The sequence below is a fragment of the Elgaria multicarinata genome, chromosome 3 (assembly GCF_023053635.1).
Source record: "Elgaria multicarinata webbii isolate HBS135686 ecotype San Diego chromosome 3, rElgMul1.1.pri, whole genome shotgun sequence".
Classification (NCBI taxonomy): Eukaryota; Metazoa; Chordata; class Lepidosauria; order Squamata; family Anguidae; genus Elgaria; species Elgaria multicarinata.
The window spans coordinates 103,390,843-103,405,350 of record NC_086173.1 but is presented as its reverse complement, the minus strand read 5'-3'; the positions used below and the strand labels follow the sequence as shown (position 1 = coordinate 103,405,350).

The window sequence follows — 14,508 nt, the reverse complement described above, 5'->3', positions numbered from 1 at the left end:
GCAATGGTAAACTTGCCAAATTAACGTTGAGCTCACTGAGGAAGAGGGTTCACATGACTGCAACTCAGCGCCCCTCTGAGCAAAGTGGATGGGAGCCAACGTGTACTATAAACAAAAAAATTCTGTTCCAGCTTAACTCACTTGAGTGCCCAAAGAATACAGATTTACTCCTGTTGCCATGAAAACAAGGCTTAAATCCCCTCACTTTGTGACTCATTAATATTTCAGGATAACAGGGGTGAGGTGGGGGGCTAAGCTCTGGAATGTGGACTTCATTCCGCACTAATGTCCAAAGAGCAGCAAAATGTTTCCTAGGCAAGAAGTAACCTCTACTGCTTCGTACTTTGGGTAGCTGGGGGTAAAAATTATACAACTACACTTCTGAGAAGAACTCTCTGATCTAAAGCCATATGAAATATGTTCTTTCATTGAAATAACAATGGCCCTGCAGAGATAATGCCCCTGAGTGGTTACAGATAGATTGCCAATGTTAGAAAATCAAAATGGCCAAATTTAAGGATTTGTCTGCACTGTTGTATGTGGGGGGGGACGGATGGATGGACAGAGAAGGGCATTGGATCCCTGCGTGAAGGGTATCAGATCCCTACATGACTAACCCCAACAGTCTACATCAGGGGAGGGCAATTTGTGGTTCCCCGGATATTTTGGCTTACAACTCCCATGATGCCTCACCATTGACCTTGCTGGCTAGGACTAATGGGAACTGTAGGCTCAAACATCTGGAGTGCCACAAGATAGTTATGCCTCATCTAAGTATTGCTCATCTGCACAGTCATCTAGTGTGCTATAGAAATAATGAGTAATTTCTCATAATCATGAGGACTAGAAACTGAATTTAAAGAGCTGTGTTTCTCGAACTTCCTGGTACTGTGCTTAATACAAGTGTTGAATTCCAGAAGATCACTCGTGCTGTGAGGATTTCATCTCCCAACATTAAGCTTTGCTCCCCAGAGAGTCAGCCAGGACCCTAACAGGTTTCTTCTGCTCCTTTGTGTAATGAGGATTTCTATCTTTCAATTATAGAAAGCTCATTTGCTGCAGTATTTAGAAAACTGGCAATCCAACAATTCAGAGAAATATGCAACTAGCTCTCCAAGCCCACTGGGGCTTTTGATGTGTGTTTCTCAAAGAGTTGTTTTCCCTGCTTCAAGCAAAGAATTGTTGAAACTCAGAGAAGTTTCAAGCGTAGTTTGCAATACACAGCATGGTAGTAATGCATTGTTCAAAAGGGGAAAAGGTAAAATCTCTGCTAGGCACACTTCTCCTAAAGTTGTTCCTGAATTGCAGCCATTTTTTAAAGAAAGTTTCTTCTGAAGTTATTATTTTTATGTTACTTGAGAGGATTTTTATCTTGATATGCAAAATATAAATAATTGTAATAAATTTGGAAATTGTATGCATGGAGACCGAGGCCTAGTTCTCACTGAGTTAGGAAAAACCATTTTGGGAGTGAATCACTTCAGACTGAGGAAGAGGTGTGGGGGGAGGGGGGAAGAGAGTCACATGATTGTTTCATTATACAAAACATTCCCTGCACATGCAAATATAGTTGTCAGGGAGAAGAGTTCTCCATTACTGATTAGTGCTCTATCTGAAGAAGCCTTTGGCAAGAAACTAGCTGAGCCGACCTTCTCTCTCCTTCCTTTAGCTCCGCCCATTTTAGTCTGCAGCATACTCTGAAGATCAGCTAGCCTTGGAAGCTTCCCCCTTGGAAGAATACTGATTTCCCACAGACTGTGTATTGTTCAAGTTTTCAGAGATAAAGTCTGGCGAAAGTTCATTCCCAGCTAGTGAAGAGCCCATGAGAGTCACTTCCCCCACTCCTCTAAACTGGTATGTTTCTAGCGCCATCTCTTCTGCTTCAGAATCTGATTCTGACCCTACCCTGTACCTGCTTACCCTACCCTGTGCCTGTTGGCATTCTCTTCCCCTCCTTATTGTTTTACTATGATTTTATTAGATTGTAAGCCTATGCGGCAGGGCCTTGCTATTTACTGTTTTACTCTGTTCAGCACCATGTACATTGATGGTGCTATATAAATAATAATAATAATAATACTGAACGCCTGAAACTCCTTCCCCCAGCCTAAGGAAAACAGGCCTAGTCATGACACTCAGTGGCAAAGGATCTCTGTTCTGGAGCCATGTGCTAATGGTACTAAAACAACTCTATCCTCCTTTTCTTTTTTGGCTTGGATGTGAAAAACCCAGATCCATATTCCCAGCTCAGTAGTGAAACTTACTCAGTATCTTGGGCAAGGGACCAACTCTCAGCTTAATCCTTCTCACAGGGTCATATCCCAGGAAAATGTCAGAAAGAACATATTAGTATATTTTAAGATACTTTATAAGTATGTTTGTTTTATGCTATGCTTTGAGTTGGAAAGAAGGGATTGGAAGCAGGGCCACCCCATCAACTCGGCTGAGAGCCTTTGGCTCTTCTTCCACAACTGTCACCTAGCAGTAACCATTCCATCAGGAAGTAGAAAAGGAAGTGATGGCAGACAGTCCATTGGCTTTGCTGGTTGTTATAAGAACTCTGACTTAACAAACTAGTCCCTGCGTTCGTTTTTCTTCTTCCTCACTTCCCATACCTTTTCCCTTTTAAGTTGTAAGTCTAAAGGCAGGGGCCCTTCTTGTTTTTTAAATTGATCTGGCTTGGGACCGCAATACGTGATGGAAAGCCTCTCCCGACATGAACCTACCCGTACACTAAGGTCCTCCTCCGAGTGCCTACTCTGAGGGAAGCTTGGAGGATGCCACAAGGGAGAGGGCCTTTTCGGTGATGGCCCCCCGACTGTGGAATGATCTCCCTGATGAGGCTCGCCTGGCACCAGGCATTTAACAGCATTTAACAACGCTAAGTTTGTTTTCTAACGGATCCCAGAACTGTTGTTTTTAAATGGATACTGTTGTTTTTATACTGTTTTTATATTTCTGATGGTTTTTAAATGTTGTATACTTTTTAAATGTTTACTGTTTAAACTTTTGTGAACAGCCCAGAAAGCTTCGGCTGTGGGGCGGTATATAAATGTAATAAATAAATAAATAAAATCTGTAACCTGCTCTGGGAGCCTGTTCAGCTGAAGAATGGGGCAAAAATGCTTTAGGATGCAATCCAATGCATGTTTAGTCAGGAAAAAAGGCTCACAACTTCCAGCATGCCCCAGCTAGCATGGCTGGCAGGGGAATGCTGGAATTGTAGGACTTCTGTCTTAACATGCATTGGATTGTTTCTTAAACAGATACATAAATAACAAGTTTTCTAAGTTTAAAGTAGAACATGGAATGATGGATTGAAGAATGTATGGTATTATAATATTGCTGTTAACCATTTTTACTTACCATATCTTTTTGGATTTTAAATTAACAATTTAATAAAAATGCCCAAACAATTCCCCTTCTCACTGGTTTTTTTATAAGTTGAAAATGCTGTTGTGCACTCCCCAGATAAAGAGTGGCATAAAATCTACCAAACAAATCACAACCCAAATAAATTCACTGAAATATGCATCTGCTCAGGAAAATTCACTCCCACTAACAGTATGTCCATTTTGCAAACACTGGTGGCAAATATGCCAAATGTGAATCTCTGTGCAAAACTGAGAAATGTCCTTCCTGCAGGCTACCAAGAAATCAGAATTATATCCACATAATCACTTAACGTGGGCACTCTTGGTACACTCTGATGAGAAGTTGCTCATAAAGAAAGCAACTGATCACATGATTTAAGGCAAGAGAAAAGGGATTCCACTACTGCCTCTTCTTCATAACAGACTTCATGTGCTAAGTGGCAAAGTAAGCCACGTTTGTCAACACGAGAACAATGTTCTATGTGGCTAGATACTGAAAATTAATATGCATGAAGCATGGGGTGCTGCTGGTCAGACACGTCCAAGTTGCATTCAGAAAAATTCACATGGAATAAAAAGGGCACAGATTAACATAGGTACATGCAAATCTATCCCAGACATATATGCCAAACAGATGGGTTTTTCTTTTTAAAATTAAAGTGCATTGTATATGGAAAGTGCATTCAATACATCACGACCAGAGCAGACAAGATAAATCCAATTTAAATGAACTCGAGAAATGAGCTTGTTTTACTCATTCTGCTAAATGATGAAAGTACATCACCTCTGGCTCTCAAGTAGCTAGCCTCTGGATGTAATCCCATTGGTTGCTAATTGTGTAATTTTCCTGCAAAGCCCTGGCAGAAGAAACAGTCGAGTAGACTGCAGCACAACCTTACTTTCCTGAAATGAAGGAAGAAAAAACAGCCTCCATACCATAATCAGGCTCAGGTTGGACCGTCTTGATTCTCAGATATTCCCGGAAGAGAGTGACTGATGGATTTTCTTTGGGGTCTTTCTCCCCCAGCTTTTTAGGGTCTTTCTCGGGCAGCATGTTAGCCTTCTGGATACAGGATATTAGAGCCCTATGTGAAAATAAGTAAAGGGTAGACAGGAAGTGAGGGCAGCAAAGGAATACCACTCTTCCTTATATGCAATTCAGAGTTGAATTTTGTCTGCAGGTACTAACTTGTATTAAGCCACACTTAATTCCTGCTGCTAAGCATTTTCTCACTTCACTGACGTTGCCACAACAGGAGGAAATTGCCATCTGTTACCAGGTGGTGCAAATAATTGATCTGTGATTTGAATACTTTCCCCAAATGGATTAATTCCAAAAATCATAATGATTCAGACATGTCCATCCAGCATCGGCTATGAACTCAGCACTAGAGGAAAATCATCATTATACCCAAACAAAGAAATAATAATCAGGGCTTTCTTTCATCTTCATTAGATCTATTATTACAAAGGTAAAAAGCTTTAATTTAGTAATAAGCATGGCTTTCTGTAGTTTGCTCAGAAGCTGCATCTGGTATGGGGCTATGGGGATTGGCTAGAAGGCATCTAGGACTAGAAACAAAAAGTTGATGTAACTGCAAAGGTGACTGGTAATGTGTTCACTTGCAACTCTATAGAGGACTTCAAACTCAGGAAAGGTGGGCAACTGTTGGGGGGAAAAAACCAAAGGCAGGGAAACTGACTTACAAGTTGGATGTATGGTATCCACTTTTTCCCCCTTACCCAGGCTGTGGGCCTTTCCTAGCTGCATCCACAGCAAAAATTCAACAGGTGTAGTCTTGCCCTGCAGGGAAGGGGAAAGTTGCACTTGTCAGGCAGTTGTAAAAAGCAAAATATGCAGATCACCATGTGGTTATACTTGCTTGCAGCATATAAGTTCAAAACTTCTATTGGGGGAACTCTAGAGCAGCCTTCTCCAACCTGGTGTCTTCCAGATGTTTTGGAGTACAACTCCCAGCTTTGCATTACTAACCATGGGCCATGCTAACTGGGGCTGATGGGCACTGAAGTCCAAAAAATCTGGAGGACACCAGGATTGGGGAGGCTGCTCCAGAGTCTCTGCTCTCTTAGGTGGCTTCCAGACGAGGCTTTTATCACACCATTACCCTACCTCGTTCATAGAATTAAACTCCATTTGTAGCCCTCCCGTTTTCCCACCACTTCTTCTGCCTTTTTTCTTTTCTTTTCTTTCTTTTTTTGGGGGAGGGGTCCACAACAGATTTGTTAAGGAGAAAAACACAGAATAGTACACAGTACCTTCTAACTGGTAATACCAGGAGCCCTCTATCTGGACGCACCCGTGAAGTAAGAGAACATTGCTACTGAGGAATCAATACTATCCCTTTTAGAAATCATTGAAGCAATTGGGAATGGAAAGGAGGCGGGTAGTATGACTAGGTGTTAAGGGTATATAATGGTAGTGGAGAGGGAGGGGAGAAAGGAAGGCTATAGCAAGGTAAGGGGGAGAAGGGTTTTTTTTTATTACAGGTGTAAAAAGAATGAGTGGCATAAGGGCAAGCTTGTAAATACCTGGCATAGTTACCTGTGATGAGAAAGTTGGCTGCACACAACCAGTCACTAACAGAGGTATGTGTGGATAGCAAAGTGAGCGTATAACTTTTGTGAACTTATTTGTCAATCCAGATAAAGGTTAAAAAGGCACAGAAGAGAAAACAATGGGATGTAAAGGTACAGGAAATGGGAGGAAAACTTTTTGAAAACGAGCAGAAATAGATTTAACAGCAGAAGGAAATTTAGGAGCATTTGAGGGGATGATGGGTGTTGGAGAAATAGAGTGTGTGTGTGTGTGTGTGTGTGTGTGTGTGTGTGTGTGTGTATATATATATATATATATATATATATATGAGAACTGAAAAGCAGAGAGGGAAAGAATAGGTTCGTGCGAGTGAGCGTGGAGGGGGAAAGGGCATGTAGGGGTAAGCATAGGGAGTTATAGTCAGCTGGGATGTATGTAAAGGAGAGGGGCAAGCCGGAGTGTGTGTGCGGGTTGGGGGGGTGGGACGGGACACATACACACACACACTGTATGGGGAGAGCCGGCAAGAGTATTGGAGCCTGGGGTGCTGTGGACGTCTCCTGACTCCTTAGCTGGGTCTGTCAGGGGTGGAGTCCCAAGCGCAGAGCATAGCACCCCCCGCCCTGTCAGCGTTTCCCTCTCCCGGCGTCTGCCTTCGCTTGCTCGCCTTCCCAGGCGCCCCGGCCCCGCTGCAGCGAAGTAAACAAGTTGTTCCGCAGGCACCTTGGAGGCGGGCCGGCCTCTCCCTCTTCCTGCAGGCAAAAGGGCCGGCGGCGGTGCCAGGCGCTGTCACTGCGTCCAGGCTAGCAGAGGGGCCCTGTTAGTCGCCACTGCCTGCCCGCCGGCCAGCCCGCCCGCCCGCTCTTCACACCCACCTCTCCGGTCGTCGCGGAAGCCACTGCCTCGCTCGAGCCCTCCTCGCCGCCTCTGCTGCACTCTCAGCAGCAGAGAGGGCTGGGCGCGGGGACACAGTCCTGCCTCCAGCCCGCCCGCTGGTTGCAGGCAGGGCCAATCCCACGGGCGGCTCGCAGCCCAGCCCGTCCCAAGCCGGCGAGAGGCCTTTACGCGCCGCACGTGGCCCGGGGCAAGCGGCGAGGTGGCGGCGCTTGGCTTTCGAAAATCAGAAGTGCTACGAGGTTCGGGACGGCCTGCCTGGAAGCCGTGTGCCTCTCGTGCCGGGCAGAGGAGGAGAGAGAAGCTGGTTAGGGTTATTGCGGGACGGAAGCCCTGAGTTGTATCCAGTGTTGTTAATTGGATTTATTAGTCGCCTTTCTCTTTAAAAAGGCTCAAGGCGACTTACAGCAAGGTTAATACATGGAAAATTTGGAGCAGCTAAGTTAGTCCTACGTAGAGTAGACCCATCGAAATTAATGGGACTTAACAGAAACCCATTGGATACTTATTTATTTCTTCCATTTCTATACTGCACAATAGCCCAAGTTCTACAGACGATTCACAACAGTTAAATGCACTCTACTTCAGGACTGGGTAGCTTTCATATTTTTTTGGACTACAACTCCCATCAGCCCTAGCTAACATAACAAATGATGAGGGATCCTGAGAGTTGTAGGCCAAAACATCTGAAGGGTTGCAGGCTGGCTGCTCCATATGCGCCTTTACAGAGGGATTCGGATATTTCTTCACATGTTTTGTTTTATAACAAATTCTGGAGTTTAGGCCCCTGACTATATCTTTCCCTTCCCATCAGTCAGCTCAAATTAATATTTCCCGGCTGCCACTCTCAGTCAAGACCTTAATCAGCATCTTGGACAAGGCCAGGGCCCTTCCACAGTGAACCCTTCTTCCCCAGCCAAAAACTCTTTTTTCTTAACAGATTAGCAGTTAACAACTTGTGCTATGAGGTGGAAATCCCCAGTTCAGTCCAGCCATTCACTTATCATTCTCAAGGAGCTTCAGCCAGAACATGGTAGTAAGATTATTAATAATAATACTTTGCATCTTTATGTAATCTTTAGATTGTACAACAACCTTGTAAGATAGGTAAGAGCAGTATTGCCATAGTGTAGGGTGGGCTGCTGAGGCAGAAAGGTCTTTGTAAATAAAACAGATGGTATAAGCAAGGACCCTTGCTACCCTTATCTGTGGCAAGGGTCCTTGGATCTTTGGGATTCTGCCTGTTATATTTCTCATAATAAGACACAATTGAAATTGGAGCTCTAAATTGTATCTTTCTAAGGAGTAGGAGAAAGACTACTATTTTCCCACCCCTTGTAAAGAATATCTGATCAGGTCTGCACTTGTATGTTTGTTGGGGAAAGTTTGACAAGGTGACTAAAGGCACAAACCTATGCATGTTTAGATAGGAAAAAAGTCACACATGCTGGGAGTTGGAGTACTTTTTTGGGATCTAAACATGCATAGGAGTGCATACTAAATCACTTGGCTATGATAATATTGTTTAATGCCATAATCCTATACCCACTTAGCTGGGGCAAGCCCCACTGAAGTCAGTGGGACTTATTTTTGAGTGAACAGAGGATGGTCATTTTAAAAAATCACTTCCTCAATGATAATATTCAGGCTCTCTTAAAAGTTTGGAACCAGGGCTGGGTGACATTTCCCACTTGGAATCTTCATCTGGCAGCACAATTCTACACAGATGTATGCCCCTGTGCTCAATGGGACATATTCCCAGGTAAGCACACATAGGGTTGCAGCCATAGAATGTCCTTATTCAGTGTTTAGTATCTAGAAAGCCAGCATTCAAGCTTAGTCTTAAATATAGAATTATTCTTAACTTGTGCAGAGCACTTGTCTCACAGACACTTTTTTCTTTATTACTTTACCTATCATGCCTCATAGCCTTGGTATTGAGAAAGCCACCCACCCACCCCGGCAATATCTGATGTGATTTGGCATATTGAAAATACATTAGAGAAGGACATTGGCATGGGAAGGGGGTGCTTTTCTCTCACAGACTATGTGCCATGTTTATTAACCAAATAACACCCAATTATTTCAAGTTCTGATGCTTCCTCCACTCAGCCTAGATGCTACCACTTTCACAGGAGTTGCTTTTATGACTGCTTTTACTTTAAGTTTTGTTTTTAACCAGGCCTTCACAACATATACGATCAGCTTGGTGGGTCTCTTAACTTCCTGCCTTTGGGAGGTCATGAAGCACCTGGCAGTCCTCAGTACATAAAAAGCGTGAGGTCTGTTGTCAGAACATGGTTTCCTTGGTCGGCTGCCAAGGCCCCAGCACTCTGAGAGGACCCACCACTGACATCTACACTGCTCCTTTAATTAGTTGTTCACACTGAGAACTCAAAGCAGCACTAGCTGCTATTTTAATTTCCCACAATCCCCCACAGTGTAGCATCACTCTGTGGCACTGTGGGAAATTAAAATGATGCCTCCTCAGCCTCCTAGTACTGCTTGAAGCACTGCTCTCTGCTGGCTTACTCAAATCTATAGCTTCCCAAAGCTGGGGGGCAAAAACCCAAGCACCATGATTGGTGAAGAGGGGCCCCATGAGGGAGCACTCTACCGAGGACCCCCCTTCAAACCCCATTAGGGCTGACATTTGCAGACTGGAGGGCAGGTAACAGTACTCGAAGCAGTTTTGGGGCAGTGTGTTAGGCTTTTTAAAAACAAAAAGGAGCTTTAATAGACTACAGTTTTGAGCAAAGCAGGAGTGGGCTTCTCCATTTCCCTGCTAGCCATTTTTCTGCTCAAAATCTCCCCACCCTGTGTAGGATCTCCTTCTCCAGCTACATCCTACCTACTCTTTGAGCCATTTTGCCTGTAATTTTCCTACAAAATATGAGGCTGGCACACTTGGCGGCTGACTATTAAGCATTCAGTCTGGCCCCCTTAACCTTCTTCTGACCAGACTCAACTGCTTCACAACAGTCATATAGCGATCTCACAACAATGCTTTTATCCTCTGGTTGCAAATTCAGGGTGGGGATTTGAAAGCCGTTATGGTTGACAAAAGATTTTAATGGGAACTTCTTGGTGCGCAGCTCACAATTTTAGCCACTACAACCATCTTCTCATCTCCACATAGGCATTTTTGCATCTCCAACACTTTAAAACAACAACACGGTACCTCTTTCCAGATGCTGTACTTATATTTCTGGAAGGAAGAGGTAGGGGTGTGGAAGCTATTCTTCATTACTCAGCACAACAACTCATAATGAAATCCTACTGCATATTTTCAGTGCATAATAGTTTTCACAGTATGGAACCTCTTGAGATGTGATTGCTTGTGACACTTAAAAATCTCTCCCCTGAATTATTTATAAACGGAGCTTTATGCAGCAGAGGTTGGTACACTCAAAATGGCCAAACTGTCGGGACGAGTCACATTGTCCTTTCACAATGGCCCCAGTCTGTAAATCTGCAAGTGCTCCTGTTATTTTAGCTACTTCCTCCCTACCACAACGATAATCAGTGGGAAGGGGACCTTGATGCCTGGACTGTGTTTTTCCTTCCAAGGGGGGGGGGCAATCCACATGAAAACAGCACCAGGTGCATGATAGGAGTTGGGGCCCATCATGCATAGCTAGGTGAGAGCCCTCTTGTATACAGAGAGGGCAATTTGCCTCTGAAAACCTACACCTGGATAACCACAGGAAGCAAGCCAGAAAATCTTTGTTTTGTTTTTAAGTAGTTTCATGACAAAAGTGGGAGAAACCGACTCCAAACTTTACTGGCATTTGGGGAAAGGACAGATTTGTTTTAAAAACACCTGTCTTTCACTTTTGAGGAAATTTTTAAAAAGGGAAAGAAAGGGTTAAATAAAAATGGCCAGAGGAGCAGAATACCTTTGAGATGAAGACAATTTAACAACTGGGCCTTATTTGTTTAGAAACTGAGAAAGGGGATTGTGGTATATAAAGATATGAATAGTTGTATACTTACTCCCTCACATGTTACTCAAAACTAGAGGACACATTGTGAGGAGAGGCGTTCAAAACACAGGACGTTTAAGAGAAAAACCATGTTTTGTTTTATTTATTTCTCAGACTTAAGGCCCACTCTTCTCTCAAAGATCTTACGTTGATGTACATACAAGTTATCTAATTTATTCTTACAATAAGCTGGTGAAATAGGTGCAAGTGCAAGAATACCCCAAGGTCACCCAGGGTGGTTAATGACTGAACAGGAATGTTAAGCCAAGTTTACTCAAAAGTAAGCCCAGGAAAGGACACTGTCTATCCCTGTCCACATTCATTCATGTATTCATCAAGTTCAATGGGGACTGGTGTGTGTATCTGCATCAGCTGCGTTCAGCTTTAACCTGTGCTGGATTGGGACCCTTATCTGTAGAATTATGGCTGGTAGGCCAAGTAATTTCAATAAAGAACCACACTTTACTTTGATTTTTTTAGTTAGTGTTTTTTTTTAAAAGAAAGCTTTGGCTATTGGGCGGTATAAAAATGCAATAATAATAAATAAATATTTCTAGTGATGGTGATGGTAGGGCACTACAGCCATGGCTTTATGGATCCACTGTAATCAGAGTTGGGAAAACATTACAGATAATGTAGCCCAGCTAGTGGATGCTGATGGCTCCAATGTCCATGGGGCAGTGAATTCACTCCAGGTTTCAATCTGTTGCTGACAGAAACCTGGAGCGGATTCACCGCCCCACAGATATTGGAGCCACCAGCCTCCGCTTAGCCCAAGCTTCTGCCCAAAGGTAGGGCCATCCCTTCATCAGGTGCTTCCTTCAGTTTGTAAACTAACCCCAAAATAAGCAACTACCTGTATTGCTTATGGCTTTATACAAGAATGAACAGGCACAATGCCAGTAGTAGTCCAGTAACACGAAGCACAATTTCTGGCTTTTAATAAACTTGTTCAGTGACGTATACTTTGAATAGGCCTCTGTATGAATGTTGGACAGCCAAAGTCCTCCTTTGGCACTAAAGAAACGAAGCAGCACCACGCTCTCTATTGCCCTACGTTTCCAGGCAGCTATTGTTATATGTTGTATTTCCCAGACCCTCTTGAGGTCCCTGTCCTCATTCAGGGCTGCAGCACTAGCAGCACCATGCCCTGAATTTTAAGTATCTTCCAGCACTTGCTGTGAGCTAGCCCAAGTCCTGCGTTCTAAGGATGTCGCGTTTACCCAGCAGCCAGCTTCAAGCTCCATACAAGGAGCCTGAACAGGCCTCTAAGGTTCCGTTGGAGGTGTTCAACTACCTGCAATTCTCATTAATTTCAAGGGGTTCGACATACCTAAAACACCAAGTAGAATAAAGAAGACACAGTAAACCTGGAGTCCGACAAATACCAGATTCATACAGCATGAGTCGCTTTTGGCATGGGGTGCAGCAGGCACAATGTTTTGAAGCAGGAATGAACACGAAGATAGCATTTTACCTGTTGATTAAGAAATCTGTTCTTTACACCACCTATACATGGCACACTATTGGTATAGAAAAAGCAGATTTCCCCCATTGATTACAAGTAGACGCTGTCCTCTGCTGGATTTGATAATAACATTATATGAATAAACAGAATGTAATAAATATGGAAACTCCCATTGTCACCCCCCTTTCTTGTGGTAATTTCTATCAGATACTATCCTGACATGAAATATCTTTTCACTTTTCAGATAACACCTCACTGTTAAAAAAAACCCAACTTACTCCACGCTTTTTGTTGCAGTTTTGCTCCATTCAGATTGCAGTACACCACCATGTCTTCCCTGGTTATGGTTACTAGAGTCTGATTTCATCTTGCCCATTTCACTATAGTTAACTAGTATGTAAACAATCATCTTGAGGGAACTAATTCCAGTTTGTTCTTTAAATGCTTGCCCTTTATTTTGAGTGGTAATTCTGTTTTGTGGTTAACGGAGGCCCTTTCTACACCTAAGGATTATCCCAGGAAAATAGAGGGGTCATCCCTGCCTGCTCCTGGGATCCCCTGTGTGTCATTTGAATGCACAGGGATGATCCCGGGACGATCCCTGGAAAAAAGGCAGGTGTAGACACGGCCAAAATGATGATGCCTTGAGAGAGGGGAGTGCTATTAGCAAGCACAGTTGGTATCAAAGATACAGAATGTTTTATTCAGGCCTTGGAAGTAAGGAGCCATTTCTTTCCTAGCTTTTGCTGGTTGCTAAAATGACGAAGACGTTTGTCAAGTAATGCTAATCACGAGAAAAAACAGACACAGGCCCAAATTGCAGCCACTAACGTTTGTGCACATTATAGGACCTAATATAGAATGGCAGGCGTTGCATATCACTGAGCTATCCCAGTTTAAGAATGCAGTCATTAAAGTTACCCATCGATAAGTTTCAATTTGTTCCTTTAGAGCAGGAGTAGACCGTCAAAGCCAGGGGTCAAGTTCAGCCTCTGGGCTTCCCTTGATGGCAACCCAGCCCCCTTTCTTGGCTTTTTTTTGTTTGCAGTTTTTTTCCTCCATTCTAAAAAAGGATGAAATCATAGGGTTGGAAGATGCCATTTACACTGTACTTCTCCTAATGCTTAGTTACTGGCCGTAAGAGTATATGGTAAAATATGCAGGTATTTTCGGGGGTGGTAGGGTCAGGCCTGACCCGTTTTCTCTTTGGCCCCACCTACATCTGCAATGCAGCCCCCAAGGGCTTTTCTAAAATGGAGTTTGGCTCTCAGGCTGAAAGAAGTTCCACACCCCTGCTTTGGAGATTTATTTAAGAACAATGTTAGTACGTATATGCAAACCATCAGCAGACTGAAGGCATTTGGCCCCTGTATCTGAGTTCCAGTACAGTTAACAAGGTATTGTAGTGTACACATCCCAAGCCCCTAACAGCAGTACTCCTCTTTAGGGTTCTTGCAGGTCAGGAACTGTAAGCTTTGTTGCTTCCAGAGGTCCACCTTTTTTTCTGCCCTAGAGAATCCTGGAAATGCGTTTTTATTTCTCTCTCCCTCGTACACAAACACACACAAAGAGAGAGAGTGCACAACCAACCTTCAGTCATATTTCCCGGGCAGTTTGCAAGAAGAATAAAAGGAAAATGTAAATATGAACAAATAGCAACAAAATAAAATGGCACAAGAACACAAAAGCAGCAACATTAAAATTGTATCTGAAATGCTTGGGAAAATAAAGTGATTGTTGCCTGGAAGCCAAAAAGTAGTAAGGTAGGCACAGGGCAAATACTTTGGGGGAGAACATTTCACAACTGAGGTGCCACCACAAAGAAGGCCTTTTCTCTGATAGCCACCCACCAAACTGCCCTTCAGTACCCTGGTACTAAGCAGTGAAGGGCTTCAAAAGTAAAAACAACCCACCCACCCCCGCCACCTCACCAGTTTGAATTGGGCCTGGGAAAAGTCTGGCTTCCCCCTCTTCTCCCCATTTTTTAAGAAGCAGTGTCTCATAAGATGGTCTACTATTACTGATGTTTCACATAAAGAACCTCCTGTCTATCAGATTTCATGGGGCAATGGGGAGCTTGACTCCCCACCTCTGTGCCATTTAGGCTTCTACCATTACATACTAAACGGTCCCTGGTTTTTAGTGTCAATTCACAATGCTTCTTTACCAGAGATACCAATTTGTCGACATGCACTTGGGCAGTAGGGCTCTTACCACACATCTGTAGCT

At 43.5% G+C, this 14,508-nt stretch overlaps 1 protein-coding gene across 4 annotated transcripts in view; it reads right to left on the bottom strand.

The window, feature by feature from the left end:
- The window catches only part of ACY1 (aminoacylase 1), a 36,028-nt gene extending 29,059 nt beyond the window's left edge, over positions 1-6,969 (bottom strand). Inside the window, exons 1-3 of one of the 4 annotated variants that reach the window (XM_063121126.1) lie at positions 6,807-6,969; positions 5,082-5,178; positions 4,311-4,459 (exon numbers count right to left, since the gene is read on the bottom strand). In XM_063121126.1, coding sequence (XP_062977196.1) covers positions 4,311-4,428 — 118 coding nt within the window. In that variant the 5' untranslated portion in view covers positions 4,429-4,459; positions 5,082-5,178; positions 6,807-6,969. Of the gene's footprint in view, positions 1-4,310; positions 4,460-5,081; positions 5,198-6,806 lie in introns of those variants that run through there. The other 3 variants (XM_063121130.1, XM_063121128.1, XM_063121129.1) reach the window with 3 other exon arrangements.
- Between the last annotated feature and the right edge of the window lie 7,539 nt (positions 6,970-14,508).